The sequence below is a fragment of the Lonchura striata genome, chromosome 17, assembly GCF_050655825.1.
Source record: "Lonchura striata isolate lonStrDom1 chromosome 17, ASM5065582v1, whole genome shotgun sequence".
Taxonomy (NCBI): Eukaryota; Metazoa; Chordata; class Aves; order Passeriformes; family Estrildidae; genus Lonchura; species Lonchura striata.
In genome coordinates this window covers 13107036-13133559 of record NC_140719.1, presented here as the reverse complement: position 1 = coordinate 13133559, position 26524 = coordinate 13107036, and the positions used below count along the sequence as shown (strand labels likewise).

General features: G+C 44.9%; 2 protein-coding genes across 28 annotated transcripts in view; one reads left to right on the top strand and one right to left on the bottom strand.

Annotated features, from left to right (window-relative positions):
- The window catches only part of CRB2 (crumbs cell polarity complex component 2), a 56491-nt gene extending 29990 nt beyond the window's left edge, over positions 1 to 26501 (bottom strand). For 4 of the 10 annotated variants that reach the window (XM_085556341.1, XM_021543780.4, XM_085556338.1 and 1 more), the window contains exons 1-2: positions 25377 to 25515; positions 3486 to 18441 (exon numbers count right to left, since the gene is read on the bottom strand). In XM_085556341.1, coding sequence (XP_085412467.1) covers positions 3486 to 3639 — 154 coding nt within the window. In that variant the 5' untranslated portion in view covers positions 3640 to 18441; positions 25377 to 25515. Of the gene's footprint in view, positions 1 to 1953; positions 18442 to 25376; positions 25516 to 25778; positions 25894 to 26478 lie in introns of those variants that run through there. The other 6 variants (XM_085556337.1, XM_085556345.1, XM_085556336.1 and 3 more) reach the window with 6 other exon arrangements.
- The window catches only part of STRBP (spermatid perinuclear RNA binding protein), a 75374-nt gene continuing 74526 nt past the window's right edge, over positions 25677 to 26524 (top strand). For 10 of the 18 annotated variants that reach the window (XR_014949229.1, XM_021543685.4, XM_085556364.1 and 7 more), the window contains exon 1: positions 26104 to 26236. The gene's annotated coding sequence lies outside the window, so the exon portion shown is untranslated. Of the gene's footprint in view, positions 25926 to 26103; positions 26331 to 26524 lie in introns of those variants that run through there. The other 8 variants (XM_085556360.1, XM_085556355.1, XM_085556357.1 and 5 more) reach the window with 5 other exon arrangements.

Below are 26524 nucleotides of genomic sequence, written 5' to 3'. Positions count from 1 at the left end.
ATCTTCCTCCTCATTTTTTAAATGGCAGAAAGGATTCTGAGATATATCTGCTGGTTGAAATGAAACATTATTGTTACTGTCTCCGGTTATCATCTTATTATCATCTGATAATTTATGTGAAGCAGGACATGGCACTATGACTATAAAATCACAAACCCTAAAAATAAAGATTAGCTAATCCAAAAGTAGCACTGGCAATCAGCAGGCAGGACTTCTAAGACAATACTGAATAAATGGCCTGACAAAATGCCAGGGATCCCAGCAATGCCAAGAGTGGCTTTTGGAAAAGTCACTTTTAAAAAGAGCCTCACTATTCATGACTTTGATGTCTCTTGGAGAGTTTTGGTGGGTTAAACACACAAGGCCAGTGTCTCAGCCAAATACCAACTTCAAGGCATCTCCTCACATCCCTGCACACAGGCCAGATTACAGTTTTACCCAGATATGGTGTGTCCATCACTTCTCAGACTGCTTCTGACATTGTTTCTCTTTGTTCTCTTTGTTACTTGAGACCAACAAATTCCACTTTACATTTGTACACGAGGTTTTTGTTGTGACAGAGTTCTTCATGCCAGATATATGTACACAGCCTACTGGTGTAAAGTATTTGTTTAGAATTTACAAAAGCCTAGACCCAGACTTTCATTTACTCAGGAACAGAGAAGTGTGGCTCAGGTTGTTTTGTAAAATATGCAGAATATTTACCCCCTCAAAGAAGGAGGATGGTGATTCCTGGCCCTCTGCCCCCCAGTTTGCCCAGTGAATTGCTAAAAGGTGCCAAACAGTGGGCACCAATCCACAGGGCCCAGCAGTGCCAACATCACGGCCCAAGGCATTAACAGCATTAGTGAGAAATACCACTTCAGGGAATTGGACTCATTCTTACTACAGAACAAGCCAGCTAGCTTGTGCTCATTATCTGCTCACAGTTTTACTGCAGATTTGAAGGTGTAACTCCTATTATCATTCTTCTAGAACTGGGAAGAAGACAGGAGCTATGAATGTCTGGTTTATGACAGCATTGAATATATTGCCACCATAACTCTTTGATCTTCTGTGCCCAGTATTTTCCCTTAATGAACACTCCTCCAAGCTGACCTTCATGTTTCACATATTCTCTGATCTTTCATCCATTTCCACAGATCAAACACTGGGACAGGGACTTTCCTGTGTATTCAGTTCACCAGAGTGAGTCACAGGCTTTAATTTCCAATTGTTATTTAAATATACTGAAAATGAACAAAACAGCTGGGAAGATTGGTTTTGTTTGTTCCCCAGTTTTGAAGTAAGCCTTAAACTGTCCCTGTGTCCGAGCTAATCTCAAGAGCTGGCATTAGAGCTGATAGCAGAAAAGGTTTGTCTTGCACATGCTCTCCCTCAGCAGGTGTCCAAAGCATCTTCCAGGCAAAAGGTATGTGAATTCCTGTGCCTGCAGACGGCTGGAGCTGTGGGAACAGAAGTGAGAAGACACTACTTCTGCCCTCCAGAATCTCTTTTAAAGACAAGGAATTAGCTGGGAGCTATTCTATTGTGTTCCCATTACACAGGCAGCAGCAGTAAAAGGGGAGGTGCAGGCTCTGCCCCTCAGGGGTTTCTTTTAAACAACTGCAGATTGTGAGGATCTGCCTGCAGGATGCTCTGATGGGTACGGATTGCACCAGGTCAACTGCATTCTCAGGATTTCCACAAAAGTTTTGAACAAGTAGCTTAGGCACTCTCTGCTTCAATGACATTTAGACCCAGTCAATTAGAAATAAAAGTAGTGATGGTTTATAAGGGCAAGAAAAGACATTTCTTTATGGCCTTAAAAACCTGCAAGTGCTACCTAAATAGCACCATTCACTCCAGTTAAAATCTGTCAGAATTCCCCTTGCAAAATAGGAGTAGGTGAAAAACTATGAAAATCAGCACTTCCCTCGAGCTCTGCTGGCTCCAGCAAGAAGAGTCACCCACCTGCACTCAAAAGAGCACCAAGTTCTCACTAAATCAGTGCTCCAGAGAAGAGCTTTCTCCAGGAGTGAAAAGCCACAAGTGCAGCGGGCAAAGAGCCCCAAGCCCCGAGCCACGGCCTGGCCTGGCAGCCCCATGCTGGAGATCCCTCCGTGCACCCAGCCTTGCCTCTGCCCAGCACAAAGCCACCGTAATTGCTTCACACTCCAAACCAGTAGCTATGGTTACTAGATACAAAAGACAGTCCTGCCGCTTCCCTGTGGCCAGAGGAATTCCAGGCACTTGGAGCAAACACACCAGACAAAGAAACTGGTACAAAGAAGAGAAAAAAAACAAAAAAAAGACAAAAATCACAACATATTTTGACTTTCACATTCATGGTCTGAGGTGGTCAGAGCAACAGAAACTTAGGAGGCTTCAGAAGGAAAAAGACTGTTGGAGAATCAGATGAAAAGCTGAAAACTTTCTCCAAATCTCAAAAATTACATAAACATCACCTATTAATGCAAGAAAATGCCAAGTGTCATGTTCAGCAGAAACAAGCAGAGAAAAGGCCCTGACTGTATTTTCTCAATGTTCTCCTATTTTACATCCATTTCTTCATGTCCTGGATCATACCTGTACTTGCTCAGTGGGAACCAAACCTGACTTGCAGCTACAGGTAACTGTCCTGGCCGTGCTGAGGGCAGGATAAGGAGACCAGTCCAATCCAAATCATACTTTCCAGTAAAAGGCTGGACGTGTTCCTGATATGACCTTATAATCTCTAGATGACTAAAACAGATGTCTAGGCCCAGCAGATTTCTAGGCACCTATTCCAGAAGAAACAGAGATCTCTTTTTCAGGGAACATGAGATATTTTAAACAAGCGTGTCAATGGAACCCAAAGACAGGGTCTTGGGAAGTTTGAGAATCTCAGTGTACTCAAGCAGATTCTTTGGCTATAAAATAAGTCTTCAGTGTGGAAAAAAAAACCCACAAAACAAAACAACTCCCCATAGACTCTTTTGTTACCTCATTGCTTCTTGCACTTTGAGGATGGATCCAAATTCTAAGTGGAGACACTCCTGTCCTGTGATCTCCCTCCACATTTTGTACCAGATGTATCTGGCACTACACTCCCCTAGGTACCATCCTATTGTGCTCAGATGTATTTCTTGAGCATATAGGATGAAAATAAAGGTCTGTGTTTCTTCGGTGTGGGCACAACCAAAATATTCAGACCTTTCCAATGGAGAAAATGGTTTACTATAATAGGTAAATACTTATTTACATGAGTACTTAATTATTTAGTTCTTGTGAATAAATGCAAACATACATGTGCACAGTGAGACAGAGGAAAAGAGGCAAGAAATAAACAGAAGGAACAACACGTCTAGAATGAAATGCCTATTTATCTTCCTGACAAAAGTTTTCAGGCTACAAATCTAACTGTAAGATGCCAATTTGTTCAATATAAGGGCGGGTCACAGATTTGATCCAAAGTTACTGCATAGTAGCTGGGTAAGAATCAGGCACAGAAGACAAAAACTTACCCCAAAACAAGAGGAAAAGCGGCAGCAGGAGAGCAGCACTGTACGGCCGGGAGGTAGTTTTCTTTAATTCCATGACAAGCGTAAGAGTGGCCGTCCTAAAGCCCTCCGGGGAGAGACAGGAGCCGGAGGCCAGCAAGCCCCTCCTGCGGCACATCAGGGCGCGGGGCGGGCGCTGCGGGGCCGCGGCAGCACCGAGCCCGCGGACAGAGCCCGCAGCCGCGCCGGGAGCGCCCGCAAAGCCCGCCTGGATCGCGCGGAGCGGACTGCGGGGCTGCCCGGAGCGGCGGCGGTCCCAACGCCGGGAACACACCTGGGCCGGCCCGCGGCCGCGACACGCCTCGGAGCTGGCCCGAGGCTCTCTGGGGGTGCCGAGTTCTGGATCGCCTCACGCTGACAAACTCCGCAGTACGATCGAACAGAGTTTTCTCAGAGAAGCTGCCTTCTTCAAAGAGAAGTAAGACAAAAGCATTCTGTTAACCCCAAAAAGCAGAGTTAGTCCACATTAATCCTTACTACTGTCTCATCAAGGTGGGTGATACCACAGGTCAGGTGAACTCACAAAATGTACAGGAACCCTCTTCCCAATTGAGGAACAGTTACAGAAATCAACAGAGGTGCAAACCACAAGTGCCAAATCACACCACCTTTAGATACATGGGTTCAGTTTTAGAAGTGGAAAATGTTATCAGTGTGCATTGTTTAATGACAGTAACTGGAAAAAGACAGCCCACACTCAGCTGAGACCTACTAAGTCTCTCTAAATCCACATCACAATTGGATTAAACTAACTGTAATGAGAATTAAGTACATTGCCTCACCCTTCACTAACAACTAAAAATAGAACACAGGTAAGATTCCAGACAAATTCCTAGTTTAAACAAGAAATATTCAAGATAGCAATGAATTAGTGCAAACACACCTAGGCTGCACATGAAGAAAACAAGAACAAAATTACAGTGAGTAATCTGCATTATCCCAGCATCACTGCAGGGCAGCAGAGGCTGGTGGGATTTGTGCATGGAAATGGGATAGTTACTGCAGGGGTTTTACCTTCAGTGCAGAAGCAGAACAGCCACAGCAAGAGTCTTTCCACCACCCAGACTCTGCAGTTCAGGAACAAATGGTTCATCTCACAGTCCTGCCTTGGAATGCCCCAAAGATGATATATCATGTGTTATCAACCTTATCTGGACCACCCTGCCCCCTCTTTCATCTCTGGTGTCCTCAGTCTGTTTTCTCAAGATCAGCCTCAGTATTAGTTTCTTGCCAGTTACTACAACCATCTGGAACTCATTTCTGTCTCCTTAGACTCTGGTTTTGCTGTCAGGGGATGTAACCAAACACTGACGTGTGCAGAATCTTTCTGCTCAGAATATTTTTGCCTCACCTGTGTGAATTATGCTCTCAACGATCCACCTTTTCCAAATCCCAGCAAAAACATATGAATCATTGCACAATTAACATGGCAACAAAGCACCATTCTTAGCCAGGCACTGCTGTAAGTCAAGTAGTGCAATGCTTCACAACACCTAGAAAACACACCTAATCCATGGCAATTTATGACTTCTAGGACTACCTGAAGGACCTGCTCAGCTTTCATGAAACAGAATATGTATGACAAACCCCCACACAGAAAGTGGGGGTTGTCCCACAGAGGCTGAGGTCTGTGCAGCCCTGCTGTTCCTGCTGTGCTGTGTGGCCTGTCACATCCCAAGCCCTGGACAGAGCCATGACAGAGTCTGTCACACTAGCCAGACTGAGGGAAGAGGAAAACAGTTACATACAACTTCCTCATAATAATCAAAACACCTTAATCCATTGTTTACCTGTGAGGACATTAGGATGTAATTTTATCACTGTTCATGGTTGCAATTTTATGAGATTCTGCCAGCATAAAGAGCAAACCATTCCTGTGCTGGACCCCAGGGCATATGAAAGCCAATGTGGGTATTAACGAGCTTAGTCCAATTAAAGGACCCTGATGCAACTCTGTTAAGGCCCTGATTTGTTAGGCTTGACTACATTTCCAAAAGAGCACAATTGGGTGGATTTGTTATCTAAAGCATAAGCTCCAAGTCCTTAGTCATCCTTGCTAAAGCCTTCCCCAAACTGGTCATGGTTTGTGCTACCTCCGCATCACTGCCATCCAACGTCACCATAATCTGCTCTTTAACATAGCATTACAACTAGAGCCAAAGGACACAGCTGCTTTCCTTGGTGTAACACTCATTAGGAGAGATTTAAGGACAGCATAACAGCAAGGCTTCTATTCTCAGCCCGAAGCAGGAACCTTCGCAAGCCGGAAATGCATGCCATAGAAATGGGGCAGCAGTGGGCAAGATGGATTAGAGGAAAAAGGAGAAAGTAGGTTGGGGTACTCAGCAGAACCTTCCTGTCCACTTAATTCTATACTTTTCTGTACACTGGTCATAAAACAATCTTATACATCTTTCTACAAAGTATCAGAGAGAATCATATACCAAAGTACCTCAGAAAAAGTCTGCTTTTCACTCAAAGAACAATGTACACTCGCATGAGTTTCACAATCTTTCCTCACACAGGGCTTAAAATAATCCTAATACTGCAGATTGGATACTGGAGACGTGTGACAGGCCGGCAAATATCAGTGGTACAAATAAAGCCATTCCTCTCTCCTGTCACGTGCACACTGTAACTGCCACAGAGGACAGAGCCTCACCTTCCCTCCTCACGGTCCTGGAACCACTGGGCACAAATCTATTCTACTGAATTGAACAATGGAAGCTAACAGCACCAGTCATGATCTTTTCCCCAACTTTGTCCTCTAAGGGTCATTGGGCACAACATTATACAAAGCAGTCCATACTAACAGTGGCTGCAGCCTTGGGAAGTTGTGTCAGTAAAGAAAAAAACTTCCAGTTCCACTCAAAAATTGTGCCAGACTTGACTGCTTCCATATACTCTCCTGTTTTCTGACACTCCTGAAAAGCGTCAGGAATATTTTTTAAAACTCCATAATCTTTGGAATTTCAAGCCTTCAGACTCACAAGCCAATTCTGTACATGGAAATGTTTACATACAATTTGGTGCTTTAATGCTCGAGTTTTTAATTCCCCAGAGTCCAATCTCTAACTGGAAATCGGCTCTCTCCTGCTGCCCTGAACAGGCACTGTCCCCACTCTCCCATCAGCCCACTAGATGTCCCTTCTGCACTGCCAAAGTTGCCAAAGGCCCCCGAGGGAAAACAGGAGAGCTGGAAAGAAATGAACGTTCCAGCAGCACTGAGGAACCAGAGCAACTGGACACATCCCGAACTGCTGCAGAACTGTGCCAGCAGCACCCTGGACACTGCAAGACCTATTGCAACATCCCCACAGCGCAGCAGCCAAGGCACAGTTTGTGCTGTGAGCCAAAACTTTAAAGCTGCTATTAAAATCTGGCAAAATCACACAAAATGTCCAGTCTTGAGACATCCTAATTGCATTTTTTAGACACAATAAATTTTGTTTCCTATCACTGCTAATCAGAACTGCTGTCAAGCAAATCATGCTGCCTGGTAAATGCCAGAGTCCCGAGCCTGTGACATGGGTCAGTCTTGAGAAATGGCAGTGGAAATAGTGGGTTCACAAGGCAGAGCAAGAGGGTCGTTGTCTGGACACTGGCACGGGTGTGCAGAGCTCTGGCACAGCCTCACTTGCCTGGAGCGTGATCATCAGATAAAATTGCAGTGCTGAGGAAGAAGAGGAGGGCAGTCCAGAGGACAAAGGCAATATAAACATGCTTGCCTGAGGTCTGAAATCACCTCCTCAGCCTGGCAGCATGAGCTGCTTGTTCAGAGATCTTCACAACATGCTTCATTCCAAAAAAGAGCTGATTGTAAGGACCATAACAAAGATATTTAGCATGTGCACAGCACCCATGCCTTCCTCTCCAACAGATAAACCATTCAAACACACACAGACCAGGCTCTGGTTAAGACAGGGCCACACTCCTGCCAAGCTCTCTCTTGAGGAAGTCACGGAAGTCAGGCTCTGACATGGATGTACCCTTTGATCTATGTGAGACCCCGCTGGATGCTGCAGGTCAACTTCATGCCCTTTGATCCTCTTCCCTGCTTACAGCTGCCCGGTGGAGGTGATTCCCTTCCAAGGGGCCTCTCTGGCAGAGGGGGAGATGAGAATGTTGATCACCTAACAGAAGGCAGCCAAAAGAGTGTAAAAAAGGTCTCAGGCAAGATGTTCTGCAGTAAAATGTTACAGCAGGAAGGATGTGCCAGTGCATTGCCAGGATCTGAGGGTGTTTTGAAGGCGAGATGACTATCGAGAGGCCTTTTTGCTGCTGTTTTTGTCACAAACGATCCAAGGCGTTTATGAATAGCTGCTTCCCAGGGGGCTCAGGGAGGCTCTGGCGGGCGCCGCTGGAGGGCAGGTCTGTGCTCCCAGCCCCAAAGCAGCCTGCAGAGGTTGGATTAGCCGTGTTTGCTGCAGAGCTCCGCATTGCCAGAGCCCTGGAGCTAGGCTGGGCTTCAGGGGAAAACCAAAGGGACCGACACTGGGAGCCAGAGGGAGGGAGGCTGCCCGGCAGCGCAGCCCGGCTGAAGGAACCTCCTACTGCTGAAGTTTGTATTCCAGGAAGGCCAAACAGGGGAGTGGGAGAATAGAAAATTTTGGACCTGAAAAACAAACACATCCAGCTGCACCGTGTGAGCTCTGAAGAGGAGTGTAGCCTCAAAATCCCGTCTGACATCTATCTCTGCCATGGAAATTACACCTTTGGATTCTGCATAAAATCAGCAAGCTCTGCCTCATTTTCCTTCCAGCTGCAATCTCTGTTTTTCCTCCACAGACTTCACACACAGTCTGCTCAGTAATAAGGCCTCTGGGAAAACTGGACCTTGTCACCACGGTAGGTGGCAGGAACTAAAATGGATGCAGATCACGAATGTGCCAGATGTTGAGGAATGAGTAATGTTCTCCAGCATTCCACAGATGTGGGGCTCACTCTTATGTATTTGCACCTCAGTGAACACTAAACACCTCTATTATCTCCAAATCTAATCTACTCAACTAAAGACAGATTTGTCAGTATGAAGGCAAGGAACAACTATAAAGAAACAGTCCCACATTCAATTTCCTGACTCAAAGGTGGGGATATTGTCCAGTGCTTTCAGTATTCTGGGCTCCTGCCTTTCTAGGAAATACTAGAAATATTAGAAAAATACTGAAAGTATTGTTTTATACCAGTATTAGCATTATTACTTCACAGACTGAATCTCCCATGTGAATCAATTGTTTCTAGTTCAGAAAAGCCCCAGAACAATGGCCCTACCTAACGTGGGTATGCACAAGTTGCTGGATCTGCTCTTGCTTGGCTGAGAGGCTCTGGCAGGGATTACCACAGCACACACTGCCATTTTGCTGGGATGCTAAACCCTGGTGTTGCCATCACCAGCCATTAGTCAGACTGCTTAACAAACCTCTAAGAATGATCAATACAGATTTTCACATGAGTGTTAACAGCATCCAAGCCTACTCTCATGGTCTCCAAATGAGTATTTTTGTTTGCTTCTGCTTGCAGAACTGGACCAGAGATTAGGGCTTCAGTACTTCCCTCTGGCCTGAGGGAAGCTCCATGCCACCCCTCTTAGCCAGCATGGTTTTTGCACATTTTCTACTTCATGTCTCACAACAGCAGGCAAACCTTGCTCCTGCTGGGCTTCTGTCAGAGGAGATATTGATCTGCAGCACAAATGCTTGAAACTCTTGCTCTGCTAACTGGTGTGCTGAATGTGCACAGGAGCTCATCAATATGTCTGAAACAAAATCTGCTCAATGGTTTTGGGAAAAAAAAAAAGGAAAATTGAGGTTCCTGATGAGGTATATACAAATATTCAAGTGGATGGATTGAGAAACTTTCCAAGAACTGTTAAAAGCACCATGAAGCAGCACTTCATCTGGTTTACAACCATTTCAGTATAAGCAAGAATAAGCACCTAAGCATCTCTCTGATGAGGCACACAGAAAGCTTCCTATGAGGCTGTATACCAAATATTGAAGTGGATGGATCTAGAATCCTCCCAAGAACTAAGGGGAAAAACATAAAAATAATTACAATACTTTAAATCAACTATTTAATGTCAATCCAGCCTTGCAATTCACCAATTACATGTATCATTTCTGGAAAGAAACATAATTGACAGCTTATTGGAACACTATCCATTTTATCCCCAAGAAACTTCACTGCATCTAAGCCAACTTTATATATACCCCAGTAAGAAGCAGAATCTTGTATATTTAAAGAAGTTTTCCATGCCAAGGCCAGTGTGTCAGCACCATTTATTATGCTTGAATGCTTTATGAGACAGAAGTCACAAACCTGACAATTTAACTCTCATTAGCTTTGGGAGTGACTCCATATGCCAGCCTAGCTACACTCTCTGGGCAAATTACGAATGTTTTTGCTTCCAGTTCAGCTTTAGGTCCCCATCTATTACATGACTTCAGTAAAATTTCCTCTCCTGTCTCTGGGAGCAGAAGGGAAGCCAAATACTGATGGCTGAGCTTCCCAGAATCACAGAGAGCAGCAGAAGCTGAGCTTTGTTCTGTCCAAATTGATCTGTGGCTCCTTGGCTCTGCTAACCCACCTCTTCAGTGAGTCACTGGAAGGTCATGAGGGCCCATCAGTGATTTTCAAAGAAAACCTTCGACTGGAGGTTTAAACTCCATTTGATCCAAACCCTTTTTTAGCACACGATTCTGAACCTTGCATATTTCTGCCAGTCTCCCTTCGCAGGAGGTCACTATGGCAAGCATGCTGGAAAAAATAGACTCCAAGAAGCAAGAAAATCTATTTGGGGTATTTGTGTGTGTGTCTGTGTGTGTTCTGAGAAAATGCCAAACCACTGCCACTTGCAATATATGAGACTAAATGAAGATTTCTTCAATTCTATTTCTGCCTCCTGTAAAGCACGTTAAAAACACAGGTTCCCTTGGCTTTTGCATTTCCTTTGATTCAGGCCAATGGAGATTAATCAGTACCCAGTATTTCTGGGCTTTTACAGCTTTCTTTCACTTAGGAATGTAAAAACTCCACTTGTATGGGATGTTATAACATTTCCTCTTTTAACTTGGGGAATCAAATATTGGATGAGCAAATGATTACTTTTAATGTTATTTTGGCTGTCAGAGTTAACCCTAAGTAATCTTATGCACATTACAATCTGAACTAATCTCTTACTGTAACCAACTTTTGGGAGAACAGCAATGAGAAAACCAAAGCAACCAAAATGCAGGGAGGGAAGCCAGCAATGTCAACACATTGTGTTTCCTCTTGAAACAGTTTCTTCCCATTCATAAGACGTTACATCCTTCAGACAGGATTTTAAAACAGTGAGTCCCATTCGTGGCTATTAACTTCCACACTGAGACACACTTAGCTCCACTTTCCTTGTTTCTTTCCCCTCCTAACTTAACCCTATTGCCACAATCTGTTACAATCAGAAAGCTGACATTGTATTCCCACCACTCAATAGCCACAGAGTTATCACTGAAGTCAAAGCCACACACAGTTCATCCTCTTTCCATGACTTTAAAGCTCATAATCCTCTGTTACATCAGCCACAAAGACATTGATTTGTTGAATCTGCCCAGCAGACTCTTGTCTTTTCCTATTGCTTTGCAGAGATGGTGCTTCCATTACAGGCACATCCTCGAGGGCTGCTGGAATCTCACTGCTAGGTCAGAACTGGCCTCTACAATACAGGAACTAAATAACTTATTTGGGCAGTAACACAGAGGAATTGCCACAGCAGCAGTGGACACAATGCTTCCCAGTTCATTCATCCATCTCCGGCTGAAACGGAGCTTCCAGGGGTGAAATGAGGTCAAAACAAAGTAAAAGGGGAAGTGGAATCTGTCCAACAATAAACCAGGTATCAACATCTGTTGCACAGAGCCTGACCAAGGACAACACGGTCATTCTCTGTTAGCTGTGCTGGGATGTTGGGAATTTTGAGCAGATGTTAATAGGATGAATACATACCAGTCGTACAATCTCAGAATAATAATGCCTGTGAATGCCAAAAGCATATTGATCTCCTGAAGTGCATAGTCAGAGCATCTAATGGCTCTAGAGAGAGCAGGGAAACACTCAGAAGGGGAAGAGAAATTAAAAAGAAATAGAAGATGCTTCAGATTGGAGAGTTCTGTCATCTAAAAGAGCCTTGGGGCACACAGGGGTGTTAAACTGCTGCTGCACAGACACATTCTGAGGGACCCAAGAACACAGTTTCTGTACAGGAATGGAAGAATGAATTTACAGAACTTGTATAATTATAACAGGTCTAAACCACTTCTTCTAGAATATTAGAACCAGGAAGAACCTTAAGAGGAAAATAAGTCCTTACTGCACTGTCCTGATGGACCAGAACTGTGGGAAAAGAAAAGCTAACACCAGTGACACAGAGAATGCAGATACTGTTCAAAAGAGATTAAAAGGGAAATTCTTTCAATTTTAATACCTCAGCTGTTATTAGTGATGCAGATCGAGGCTTTGTTCTAAACAGAAATCTCGTAGCTAACCTGTGCTGTCTTTTTCAAGTGGGAGACATTGAAAGCTCCTTTTTACAGCAGGGCTATGTAACTGGGAAATTCAATTCATTCTCTTTGCTTTGATATCTATTCCATTCAGCACTACACACACTGTCAGAAGCAAAATGTTATCCTTCACTGCACCTGAGGGCCAAGTGGTCCAGTGTCATATGCTCCGTGGAACTGATCCAGTGTTTTCACCCTCTCACAAAGACATGCAGCTCTTTGAGGAAGGACAAGACTCCAGGACAACGGGACTGCAAATTGCCAGCTTGGTCAGAGGGGATTTTCTTTTTTATGAGCTACAAACCAGACCAAAATACACTAACAGAGATATTCTTGTAAAGTTCACTCCCAGCAGTGCCACCATAGGAGCATATCAGAATTCTAGCAGCTCTGGACAACAGTATTATATATCCCCTGAACCACTAAGGACATTAAGCAAACACATTGAAGAGATGAGAAAAGATTCCAGTTATCCTGAGCTTCCCACTCTCTGACCACAAAACCACACTCTCACATCAAATGGGGAATGCAACTCAAGGGACATTTTAATCCTACACCCCTATTCTAATTAATAATCCTACTTTATCAATATTTGATGGAGCTGGCCATTTCACTTGTCAGAGAATGCTCTCAATTACACTGCTCGATAGCAATGCAAGACCAATGTGCTCCTTTCAGGGCAGTACAGATAGCAACCACAGTATGTCCTTTCCTAAGGCAGTGCCTCTGCAGAAGGTCCTGCTTCAGGAGCAGCCTAGGGGATGGACTAGCAGCTGCAGCATCTGCAACTGAGCATCAGCTGATGCACAAGGATCTATTGACTCAACCTTAATGACCCCTCCCCACTGCAGCCCACTATGCCTCCATCGGATGGGAAAGAAAATAAACACATATCCTGAAAAGCAAGCCACAACAGAGACAATGGTAAGCACAACAGAGCACAGTCATTATGTATGTTGGCACAGAGACTAACAGTTAATAAGGCACAAAACCAATTATGACAAGGAAAACTCACATTTTTTTGCAGACCAAGTGTTGAAGAGAAGGAAGCAGACTACACTGTGCTAACCATGACAGACATGCCTGGCCCTCACCACAAACCTTTACTCATGGCACACAGCCTCATTCACATGAATATCTGACCAGGGCTGCTGTTGGGATTGCATTTTCACAGTCAGGAGGTTATTGCTGCTCTCCAACTCCTCAGCAGCACCATCCACATGACAGTGCTCCCCCTGTGCTCTGCCACTGCAAACACAGAAACTGCCCCACAGGTTGCCTTGACATCAGCAGCAACATGAACGCAGCAATTGCAAGTGCTTCAACTAAAGTCAATTGCTTATGGAAAGACCCTCAAAAACAATTACATGCTGCTACAGGATAAGTAAAACATAACACTCAAAATTCTCCATCACTGCAGAACCATGAAGATCAGACATTGCTGCAGAAGAACTGAGACCCAGGGAAAGGCAGTACAAATCCATGGATGCAGAAAGGGCTTTTCCTGTACGTTCCTCAGGCTCACAGTTTCTGCATCCTGTACCTTCCACCTGCAAGTGCATTTTCTAAGTGCAACCCAGCTTGTTTCTCTACAGCACAAGTGTTCACAAAGCAGAGGTAGGGACTGAACTACGGAAATACATTGGTAAGCTCTTGCTTTCCTGTCATATTGCACATTTTCCCCGTTTCAGGATTTTACTGCATTATACAATGTAGTATCATAAATGCAAGTATCAATTACTATACAGCAGGTTGTGATTGTCACAAGATTGTCAAAGGTCCAAAAATCTATATAGAGAGGGAATAAGTCCTGAATAGCAGCTGTCCAGTGAGTCAAAACCACTGGATCATGCAAGCTTTGAGGGAAACTTTATGTCATCTGTTCTGTCTTTAGAGAGAAGAAAAGGTGTAATAACATTATCTTTTCATAGCAATGATACAAGCACAGAACAGCAAACAGATGGAGGTGTCATAACAAAGTGTGAAACAGAAAAAAGAATAAAGTGAGAGCCCCTCTGTTTGAGATCCTCGTGCTGTGAAATCCTGTTTGTAGTGACCTGTCAGAAAAACGCTTCAATTACTACAGGCTGGGATAAGCACAGGTACTTAACCTCAGAGCCAGAGGGTCTGACATCCCCCAAGGTTGGGGATCCACACCATGGAGCAGGGCAGGTCCTGGCAGGGTGAGGGCTACAGCAGTAGCACAGCAGACCCTGGAATTAAACTGCTTGCAGGACTATTCATGCAAATTCTGAGTAGTGGAGCTCCTGAGAGGTGCCCAAGCGACAGAATAATGTTTTGGGTTGTTTGTTTCCAGAAGGAGAAAAAAAAAAGGCAAAGTACAGAAGAGAAACATCCCAAAAGTGGAAGGATTAAATGCTATCAAGATAAAATGGAAAAGACTTAATACAGTCTATCAAAGACTAGGTATCCCCGTCACAACACAAGCTACCAAGGTTTAACTGAGCAGCGTGGATTTTGAAGGACACTGTTTCATCTATATAAGGTTGGGAGATGTTACAACCTAGTCTGTTTGCCAGGAGATACTTTATTAAGAGTGCTGTAAACAGTATCTCATTCAAGCAAAGAAAAATGCTGTAAACAGCAACTTGTTCAAACAAAGAGGCTCCTCCTGCCATGAATTTAAGAGGATCTTAGCCTTCAATTCTGTTTTTGAAGAATATGTCAGATACTCATTTCTACCTCATACTCAACATAAGTTAGGTTTTCTGGTGCTCAGAGGAGAGAGCTGCAGCATTTTCCTGAATCGCCTGAATCTTTAAACTAACACCATGATCTTTTCTAACACCATGTTCTTTGGTTAGATCTTCCCAAAACTTCTCCAACAGCTGTAGCAAACCAAAGTATTTGGCAATACTGAATTACTCAAAGAAATCTGAGCCTTCTCCCTGTTCATAGGTCTCCCTTAGGGCCCTGAGTGGGTTGCAATAGCACAGACAGTTGCTCTAAATAGCTTAGATCCAAACACTCTACTGGTGATTGAATATATAAAATGTTACACATCTAGTGTTTGAAATGCAAAGGCCCAGGGCACCTCTGCAATTCTTTTCACACAGAGCAATCACAGCACTGGAAGTACTGGAAATACCATCATGTGATCCACTCACAAACTACTGATCTGAAGAGAAGGAATCTAGAGCAGAAAGTAACAGGGAGAAAGTTCAAGATGTACGATTGATGCTTTCGCTCTTGTGTAAGCCAGTCTTTAGTGCAGACCTGTATGAGAAAACAGATGTTGCACACACTCAGATGCCACACAGACTATTCCTAGGAAGGATCATAGTCTAGGCCATTCAAGGCAGAGCTTTTTTGCTGCTACCGTTAGATCTGTACCCTTCAAAAGTTAGGGTTTTTTACTTTGAAAAGGCAGTGCCTTACAAAGATGTTGTAACAGAGGAAGTGAATCTATGATACTGCAAATTAATTAGACTTTGTTATATAGTTGTACTTTCTTCTAACATAATACTAATCCTGACAGCACTGATTAGTATTTTGGAAGTGGTTCTCAGGAGCTGCTGACTCACTGGGCCGTGGTCCTCACTGTTCCAACAAACTACAGAAACAGGCAAAGCAAAAGCACAGATGAGGCAAAACCCATCTATGGCTCATCAAGGAATTTAAATACATGAAAGTAAGTGTGGCTTTATAGTCCTTTAATTATGCATTGCATCTGAATTATGTATGGAGCAGAGGGCATGCAGGAATTCTGGTGGAAGGAAGCAGCACTGTGCACTGGCACTTCCTCCCAGGAGAAGACAAGACTGTGCTCTGCAGCAGGCTCTCTCCAGTTTAATGGAAGCCTGCTATTCCCAGGCATTTTGCACACCCAATCTCACGGCAAGGAGCTGTCTCATCCTGCTCAGCAATCCCTGCTGCCCCCTCAGAGGAGCACATTTCCATTGCTGGTGAGCAATTACTTCCCCTAGATCCCGCTGTGCTCTTATTTAGCCCAAGTACTCTTCAAGAATAATGTAATCCATAGGTACTTTAAACCTATAAAACCTAACTTACTTAATGTCAAGTGTTTAAATACAGATCATGCCTTTGCTATCAGTCAGTGCTTTGTAATAAAGTATGGCATTTGTCTAATCTGCAGTTTTACCATTCTGTTGACTGTAATAACTAATTTTGCTACTCTAAGTCAATATTTACACCTTCACCATTTTTGTGAGGCACAGACATTAACTGTCTTTTGTAATGTCATATAATCTGGCTGTAAGGTCCCTTGGAAACAAAAGCAACTTTAATCATTATATCATTAGTCAACACTAACCATTATCACAAGTTCTGCCATTGCTTCTTATAGAGGATCTATAATAAATGTATACATACAGAAATCACGCATGAGTACAAAACCTCCACTTTCAGTCCTTACCTCCATACTCTTCTTTCCATTTGCTTTTGTTCTCTATTTACTATTTTTCACTTTAAATGCACAGTTGTGTATTACACATGAATAAATACAGTCTATTTAGAGAAGTGACAGTGGATAAAGGATTAATCCTCTGAGACAGTTTTAGAGGTTGGTCTGTCCTTATGCATTTCCATAGTCAGACATCAACAAAGAACATCTCTCCACCTCCACCCCACCTCCTCCTTAGACTGTGCCTCACACTGGGTGAAACACAAAACCCTGCTCCCTGAAGCAAGTTTCATGCAGAAAACAGATATTGTCAACTTCAGATACAGCCCCACACACAGGCTGACATTTGGTTTGTGCAGGAAGAACTTCTGAAACTCCAGGTGTGATTTTGCAGAAGGAATATTTGTGCTTTTGTCTTTCCCTGAGGCGCAATGACCTTCCCTCGAGCGGGAGCAGCGCAGCTCTGCAGCCAGCCCCGGCCCGGCACTGAGCTGCAGCCGCCACGCGGTGGCAGAGGTTGGGTGCCGTCACCACAGCGCTGCCTCCCAGGAATGCTTTTCTTCTGCTCAAGGTGACTCTCAAGATGATTTCTTACCTCCTCATTAGCTACTGTACATATTTGTAGACAAATTAAAGACTCAAACAAACGTTTATTCAATTAATCGCTTCGAGTTCCAGTGGACAAACAGTATCAAATCAATTCATCAGCTCAGGGGTTTAAGACAATTTAACACAATTTAATTTTTTTCTGTTCCCTCTCTGCGGTATCATGTATCACACAAGAGTTAAAACACCAAACACTGGCAGAGTTCTTTGTAACAGAAGGAGCATAAGGAGTTCTGAACCATCAACTATTTGCTTCAACTCACAATGAACAGAAAATTGATTTGATGCAATAATCAAGTTAGGCTTGCTTCTACACTTTTCTCCCAAAGACATGGTGTCTAATCTTTCAATATTTGTCTGATAATTCAATTACCAGCTTATTGAGAGCAACTACAAAGACAGTGCATGCTACTCACTGTGTTTCGGGCCATGTGAATGAACAGTATTCCACACAAGGTGCTTCTGAACGCCTGCTTTGTGAGACCCTGCCATCCTCCCACTTCAGAGGAAGCTGCATATTTTATCCTTTAAAGATGCTACAACAGCTGTGACTCTGTATAGCACATTCTATGTATTTTTAGATCATACCAGGTGAACCAAGTCCCCTTCCTCCTCTCTGCCACACCATTCATGAATCCCCTACTAATGCAGCATAGCTTTGCTCTGCCCTCAGTATTCCAGCCTTGCCTTCACAGAGTTTGGCCCATTTCCTTTATTCAAACCCTGTACAGTCTTCTGCTTTCCAAGTAGATAAGCCGTGCCAATGCATGTTTTATTTGCAGTTCTCCCTGGGTTTGCTCCCTGCAGCATGGCACCCAGCTTTAAGGCAGGCACGGAGTGGCCTGGGCAGGGCTGTGGGCTCTCCATGGAGCCGTCCCTGCCGAGCACAGCCCTGGCACGGAGAGCCCCAGAAAGGCCCTCCCGTGACAACGACAGGGACTGGCACGGTGCTCAGTGAGCGACGCCCGGCACTGCCACAGCGACAGCCTGGGGGTGGTGCTCGTCCAGGTTTTTTAACTCCAAATTTCCATCACCTTTCTAACGGTAAAGCGCCTGAGCTAATCAAGAGTCAGCTCTGAGAATGGAGCATGAATGATTGCAAGCACTTTTGCAAAAAGGAAACAAAACCCAAACACAGGAATGCCTTTCAAGGCCAGCATGACAAACCTTCTGCAAAGAAGAAAATGTGAGAAGATCAGACTATACTTGCTTAGGAATCATTTTGCCTTTACAGGATCTGAACAGAAATCCTCATGCTGTGTTCTAATAAAAATGGAAGTGGAATTACAAAGTGAGAAAAGAGCAATTTGCAGGATAGGGCTCACTCACAAATTGCAGGAACAGGTTACAATGGACAATCTTCTGCTTTCGGTCCTTTCCAGGTTTCAGACTTCTGCAGAAACAAAATACAAGATCCAATAAATTGTTTATGAATTAAAAAAAAATAATCCCATCCTAGGTACTTCTACTCTTCCCCTTTAAATTTTCCACAGAACACTGTTTCTGTAGCTGCCAGTTCTGTGACCTTGCTGGAAGTGGCCAAGCCAGAGATCAATTAGTGAGCACAGAAGAGAGGAGCAGCTTTGCCTTGGTTGTGCTGTCCCTTGGGAGAAGGGCAGATCGTTATCCAGCGGGAGTGCTAACACAGGTTGGGACTGACTGCAAGATGCACAATGCAGCAAAACCAAAAGGAAATGGCAGCATCTCTTTTTTCCTTTTGCTTTCACATTTTACATTTCCCTATAATTTAAAAATATTTTAATTTTACAGACAATAAAACCTTGTTACACTAAATGGTATCTACAACAAACACACCATGCTGACTTCAAACACAAATTATGATGCAAACTCTCTAAACCCTCAGGAAATCCCCACTATCTCCCATTTCATAGCCACAATGACCCAAAGGACAGAAGAATTTAGAGATTTTAGTGTTACACTCTACAAAAAACATAAATATTTCACATAAAACTTAGCCTAAAATAAGCCACCTAAAATAAGCTGGTTATTACAGCATTACTACAGTCTGTCTGCTTGCCATAATTTGCAGGCAACTATAATGTTGCTTGTGAGACACACTATTCCTTAAGTCCTCCCACAAAAAAACCTGAGAGATCAATAGTTCTTAAATAAGTAATTAGAACAGCTGAAATAATTTAGATCATCAAAGAACAAGCAGGATAAATAAAAAGTTATAGCGCTGTGAACACTTACATCTAACAGAATTTTTACATTTATTTGAGTTAACTCATAGAAAGGCTGAACACCAGAGTGAGGCAGAACTGCTGCACAGCATCTGTAACAGGAAGGCCAAGTAGGATAGCACTACATGCACATATTAAAATTATTTGGCAGGTGAATTAAAATAAAAAGAACAACCAGGATACAAGATACAGCAACAGTGCTCAAATTTCCACTCAATGCAAGCAAACTTAGATCAGCATGGGAAAATACATGTAAAATATACTCTTCCCCAAAATACAGGTACATTTCTGTTCAAATACCTAACCTGACCATTTTGGACTTGCACTGGGGCGAGAAAACGCTGGGAGATTCTTTACTGTAAATGCTCATCACAAGGATAACTATTTGTCCAAACATTTGGGCTGTCCACCATCTTTACAGACTGGGCTCAATTTTCCCTTTGAGAGAAATGTGATACATTTCAAAACGGATAGTCAGCATTGCAGTCTCCATACCTCCTACGACACAGGCATCCAAATCTTTCTCAGTGTTTCAGCAGACACACAGCTCACTGACATCTCCAGCTACTCAATAGCCACATTTAGATAACATTTTGTCATATCAAAGTTGATGAGATTTTGACGTACATGCCTGAAGTCTGGAATATGACTTGTATCTGTTGCAGATCTGTTTTCCATTTATCATATTACATGACAAAACCAGTCAGCTCAGCAGCAGCTTCATGGGTACACAGAGTGATGAGTCTCAAACATGGAAAGGTTACTTCTAGTTTGTGCAGCGTGAGGGGACAGCACATCATCAGAGAGGAGACAAAGACTGCAACGAGCCCTTGGTGCTGGTCATCTCCCATTTGTCTCCTGCAGGCTTTGGCACGCTGGACCTGCTCTGTTTGCTCTGGAGCCTCAGCCACTTGGAGATGAACCAACATCAGGCTGAAGTCTGCTCCGAGCCACACCCCGTGCTGGGGTCGGGTACTGGTGGCTTTAGGAAACACCCTCACCAGCTTCAGCAAGATCAGAGTTTTATCCCAAGGGTACTGCCTGGGAGCTGTTTCCAAATGCCATTGAGTTCTGGCTCTAGTATCACAACATTTTTGATGAAGTTATAACACTAACTCATTAGAAGCAAAATTCTCATTATAGCAAGATTTTTAGACCATATTTCTGACCAGAGTTCAAAGTGAGGCAATTACAATTATTCCTAAGAGTACCCCACGGTCTGCTGATGAAAAGTTAATCTTCGTAAAGCTTTTTTTTTTTTTTTTCTTTAAATTATTATGACTGTGCTGCCAGCTGCACTCACTCTAATTCAAGTTCTAGGCTTCAGGGTCATTGATAGACACTCAACTACTGCTTCCACCAAAAAAATACTGATTACCAAAACAGAAACAGATATGGGAAGGAGAAGACCTGAAGCTAAAAAACCAAAGAGGGGAGAAACCAAACCCAGTGAAAACAAAATTTTTTTGTACCAGAAACAGATTGAAAACAACAAGGAAATTAGCATTTAGGAATGAAAAAGCCTATTCACTGTTGATGTTGAATACAACACCCGGGGAGACAGAAGCTGGGTTTATTTTTGATAGCAGTATAAACATTAAAGATAAGCCAACAGCATTTAGAAAATACGGGTGCAGTACAAAGGCTCATGTGATGAGAGCTGTTTTGCTTTTAATCTTGACCTGGGAAACCTCTTGTATGACAGAGCCTCTTTTCAGTGGAGTCAGTCCTGCCTAGTTGCTCTGACTACTAGTGATAAAAAGGCCACCCAAGCTGTTTCTGCTTTGGAATGATGGCAGGTTTTCAATCTCAAACTTCAAAGGAAAAGGGAAAAACCCACCCTAATATATCTGTCTAAGGACCCGCACCAAACTCCTGTCATTCCTTATCTGGTTCAATCACACTCTTCCTTAAAGCAACAATTCTTAAAACTGTATCTCTATTTTTCTAGAAAAGATGTACATATACCCCCAAATATTTATCTACTTACCACTGATATAAATGAAAATATTTATCTCATATTGATATGAGATGAACACATATCATGTCCTACCCACAAATGGGAAAAACCAGCTGATTTCCAGATTGGTTCAGCATGTCTACAAGCCCAGTAACACAGAAGTGCAAACCACATCAGCCACATTGAGAGGGCTCAGTGATCACAGATCACATCTCAAATGTGTCTTACGAAGTATGAAGGCCGAATACTGTGAAGCTCTGTGAAGTTCAGTCCTGCTTTGGATATCTGTTCACATGGTCTGGGCATGTCTAGAGAGCAGAGTTACAGATCAGTGCTCAGTCTTTGCAACTTCACAGCCTTAAATTGCCAACCCCACAGGCTCAGTGACGACAGGACCCTAGAAACTTCTTTCTGCCCCTTTTCCCTTTTCCTTCACAGCTCACACAGCAAAGACGCCCTGAACCAGCTGCAGTCTCCATTCCCACGGGCACAACAGGCACCTGCACCTTCATTCCCACCAAAATGGTGAAGTGCAGATGAAGTACTAACACCCCATGTTGATATGTCATGTTACACCATGTTACAGATCAGGAGACTTCACATGACCATTTAGGGCATCACCTTAATTAGAAACTGTAATTAAATGCCCTCTGAAGGTTGGTAATATCATTTGCTTCCAGGCCATCTTATTTCATGATGAATGCTCTGCTGGGTCAGATCAATTCTCCCGTGGAGCCTGGTACTGTCCCTCAAAGCTGTGTTTACTGCTATGAGTTTTGCCATGACCACCAGAAGAAAAGTTTTACACATTCAGCAGTTGCCAGATGGGGTGAGAACACAGCCAGAGCACTGAGGGCAGCACAGCCTGCACAACAACTGAGCTGTCAGGAATGCCGAGCTGCGCTGCCCTCTGTCCTAAACAGCACCAATAAAAATAAGATTAAAGCACTTGTGTTTACAAATGTTTCAGGAAGCTGCTGGCCTGCAGGTGACCACAGACACTGCCTTTGGCTGGCTCTGGCCAAAGCAGGCAAGTGTGGGATGGTGTGGCAGGGCCACACCACAGGGGCTGGCAGGTGAGCGCTGCTCTGCTCAAGAGCAATTCACGTCCTGCTTTAAGGAACACTCTGTACACGACCCCGCAAAGCCGAGACACCTCAAACAAGAAAGTGAAAGCAGAAAATTAACAAGTAGAGCAGCACATATTGAGAGTCTTTTTTTTTTTTAACTTAGACCTTTGTTGTTTTTAATAATTGATATAAAGTAACAGATGACTCACTAATTGCACTTCTAAATTGTAACCCAACCTGGAATCAATCACACATGGCATAACTTCTGTTCTCATTTGAAGCTAAATCCACCACAGTGCCTTCAGTAGCCGCTCTAATAATTGCATTAGTCATAACCTGAAAGTATTTCCCATTTCCTTAGTTCCAGTTTTGCTTGCTTTTCAAGCTGATCCTCATCCCTGTTGCTTAAAAGATCTCTGAAATGTTACCCTGCAGAGCCTGCTCTGGGACTTGAGGAGCCCTGTGCAACATTTCGTGGTGTGATTCCTCCTCTCCTGGTGTCTATTGTCTCCAGTACCATTTTAGCTCCTTTGCTCTAGCTCAGAGAATCATTCACAGTTGCAACAGGTACTAGCAAGCACTGTGTAAAACCTGGTGAAGAGTTAGGTACACAAATGACTGCCAACACAAATCATATAATCTTTCGCTTTGCAGCAGAAATTCTCCGTTTTTAAGTATCCTCTACACTAGATACTTACCTGCTTGATTCTGCCTGAGATACACTTTAAAATAAAAATTAATACAAAACTTGTAAGGATTTTTCAAAATAAAACTCTTTGCTGTAGCAATCTTATGAGACTAATTTCCCATGTAAAGACAGCTTTTTCTATGAAGATTTTTAAAAGACATGCGCATGAAGTTATCTTTTGCAATTCAAATTCTGCCCTCAGCTATCTTCGCACAAATCCCATTAACTTTCGTATATGTCTAAAGGCAGAATTTGAAACCCATAAAGAACTGGGTCACTGGACAATGGTAAGTCTCAAACAGAGATTTCTGAGTTATAACAAGAAAAAAATCCCTCTTCCCTCGAGCACTAGAGCAGCATTCCCATTTGTCTGTAAACAATACCAAACACTTGAAACCTGACAGGCTGCATTTCATCCTTGCTCACTTAGGGGTTTCCCCTGTCCTGTAGCTAATGGCCACTCAGTGCTCAGTGTGGCATTTGGGGCTGAGCTGCATCCCCCAGTGCCCATCCCTGCCTCACTCCAACCTTCACACTGGCACCAACCAGCAACTCCTTCAACTCCTTACAGAGGGCCCCTCCTTTCTCCAAGGAGTGCAGGTAACATTCAAGTACACATGACAATGTCTTAACTATTTCTATAGAAAAATCTGTAGGAAATACATTATTTCCATTGTAGTTACATATTTTAAAAAATAATTCTTTCTGTGCCAGTATTTTGTCCCAAGAAAGAACATAATTATTGTTAATTACTTCAACTTTCACCAAGGTAACTCTTAATTCCACATTGCTTTTGGTATAATTCAATCCCCATCTTTTATTGACTATACTTAGAGCTATGAATTCAATTTTCTTCTTTTTTTTTTATTTCATGAAGCCTAAAGACAGATGTTAACTTTTTTCCAAGCCTCAGATGTTCTCTTCCTTGTTAAATGTATATCCTTGTACTGCAGCGCCAAAGATCTTCCAATCCCCTGTATTGTAAATTAATCCATCAATCCCCTTTCCTCTGTGCTTTTGCCCTTGGCAAATCATTAGCCCAAGGGAGAACTCAACAGAAAAATTCAAGATTTCACTCAGACAGACCACAGCTGAAAACATTTTTCTTGTACCTCTGCAATAACTTCACTACCTGAGGTGCCATCTCTTGCATATTTTCCATCCTTGCTATATTTCCTGCTGCACAGACACTCATTTCACAGCTGCCCCTTCCCAAGCCACCATCCACCCAGCAGCCTTTCTCCACGCTGTATTTATGCTGTGTCTCTATTTGATGCAATTAGTTTCAAATAAAACTGTTCTTATGTTAAGTCCTTGGACCAGTCCTTGATTTCCAGCTATTCTCTTCTGCCTCTTTTCAAGGCCCACACTAATGTTTTAAGGTCACACAGGAGATTTGGCTAAATTCATTCATAGCTTTGAAATCTCTCGATCCAAGACATGAAAGCAGCAACTGAGATTCCTCATATTTATTTCTCCTTTCAATCCTCAAACACAACAAGATAAAAGTCTGTTACAAAGACAGAGCAATGTCTGACTGTTCAGAACCAGAGTGACACTTCAGCCACAGGCTTGTAAAGGTGTACACAAAATGCAAGTCTAATTGGAACAAGGTAGACCTCTCCCTGCAATTAAAGTTGTTAATGCACACGTGCTTTCCACTTCCACTCTAATGCTGAAATCACTCTGCTGAATGAAAGTTACTGTTTCATTTCAGCACCACAAATCTCCTGATCCTACAGTCTTTGGCCAAAGTTCCCTCAGGGGCTGCTTCAGCACAGCACGTTGTGTACCGATTATTTTGGAATACAGCTCCCCAGTCTTTAATCTTCACAGCCTGTATAAAATCAGTTTTGAAAAGTATAAAAAGTGATATTGAATATGATTGCCATGCACATGTATGCTGGAAGCTGAGTTCTAAAAGGCACTTAACCTAGAAAATCTGGCAGAAATTCTGAAGCACTCAAGTGACGACTGGCCATTTGAGTGTTGAAGCACATGGAATGGTGAAGGATTATGGAGTTCTGTAACTGTGCTATGTAACACACGTACAAAGAAGAAAAAAAATTCATCAGACTCAGCAGTCTCCTCATACCTAAAGGTTCTGCTCGTCAGGGCTGCTCTGGAATGCAATGAACATCAGCCCTGGGAGTTCTTTCCATCTCCACTGCAGGGCCCATCTGCTCTAGAAGAGCCACCTGTCAGGGATTGGGAAGAACTATTGCAGGGAGCTGAAAACTAACTGAAACCTACTTGTCTTGATCTCTAGAAGAGAAAGATGGAAATCCTTGACTGCCACACTCCTTGTGCAGCCCAACCTACCCAAACACACCATGAAAGCGCCTTGATTTGTCCTCAGCCACTGCGGATCCCACAAGGAGCTCGAGAGCTCAATGGAAGCCCTACCTCAGTTCAGTCTGGGAACCTGCTCTTTGTGCAGTGGTCTGGATTTGGCAGCGGGATGTTGAACGCTCCGAGGTGGCGCGCCGCGTGAGGGGCCGAGGCCGTGCCGCAGCCCTGCCCCCGGGCCCGCGCGGCGCCCCTCAGCCGGCGGGGCCGGGGCTGCCGGCGCTATGCACGCTCCGCCCGGGGCTGGGGCGCTGTGCCGCCGTGCCGGTGCCCGTCGCGGAGCCCCGGGCGCGGCCGGGGCCGGGCCGGCCCTGCCCTCACACACCTGCCCAGCCCGCGCCCTCAGCGCTGCGCGCTCTGCGCCCGGCACGCTCGCGCCTACGCCGGCAGCGCGGCGGGAGCCCTCAGGTGCGGCGCCCGCGCTGACGACATTACGGAGAGTCCGTAGCACACACCGACCTCTCGGAGGGGCTCTACGCAAGCGGCGTTTCCAGGTGCGGCTCAAGCGCCGCCGCTCCGCGCGGCCACGGAGCGCTCCGAGCGGCGGCGCCGCTCCGCAGGCGGCGGGCGGGACCGCGCGGGATGCGCGGGGAGCGGCGGCCGCAGGTGGGGAGCCGCGCGGGCCGAGCCGCCCTACGCCGATTCCGTAAGGCTGCGCCGGCCTGCAGGAAACGGCCGGGTCGGCGGCGCTACGGAGCTGGCGCAGGGCGGCGCGGCGCCCCGTACGCAGTTGGCGTAGGGCGCTCTCAGGTGCAGGGAAGGGGCGGGCGCGCGTTGCCCGGCAGCCGCAGCCTATGGGGGCGCGGGGCGCGGTCACGTGCGCAGCCCCGCTCGGCGCTGCGGAGCCGGAGGAGCCGGACGGGGCCGCGGGGCCGGGACGGGGCCGCGGGGCAGCGCCGGGGCCGGCGCCGAGCTGGGTGAGGCGGGCGGGCGGCGGGGAGGGGTCGGGGCCGCGGGCGGCCCGTCCCCGGGCACCGCTCCTCCCACTGCACCGGGCACTGCGGGCAGGAGGCAAGGGCAGGACGCGGCGCGGGGTGGGGGGGCGCTGCTGCGCGCCGGAGGGGCGCGGTGGGGCGGGGGGGCTCCGCGGGGAGGGGTGGGGGGCTCGGCGCTCGGCGGCGCCGTGCGCGGGCGGCCGCCCCTCCGCCGGCCGCGTTACCTGCTCGCGGGGCGCGCACCTGTCCGCGGGGCGCGTTACCTGTCCG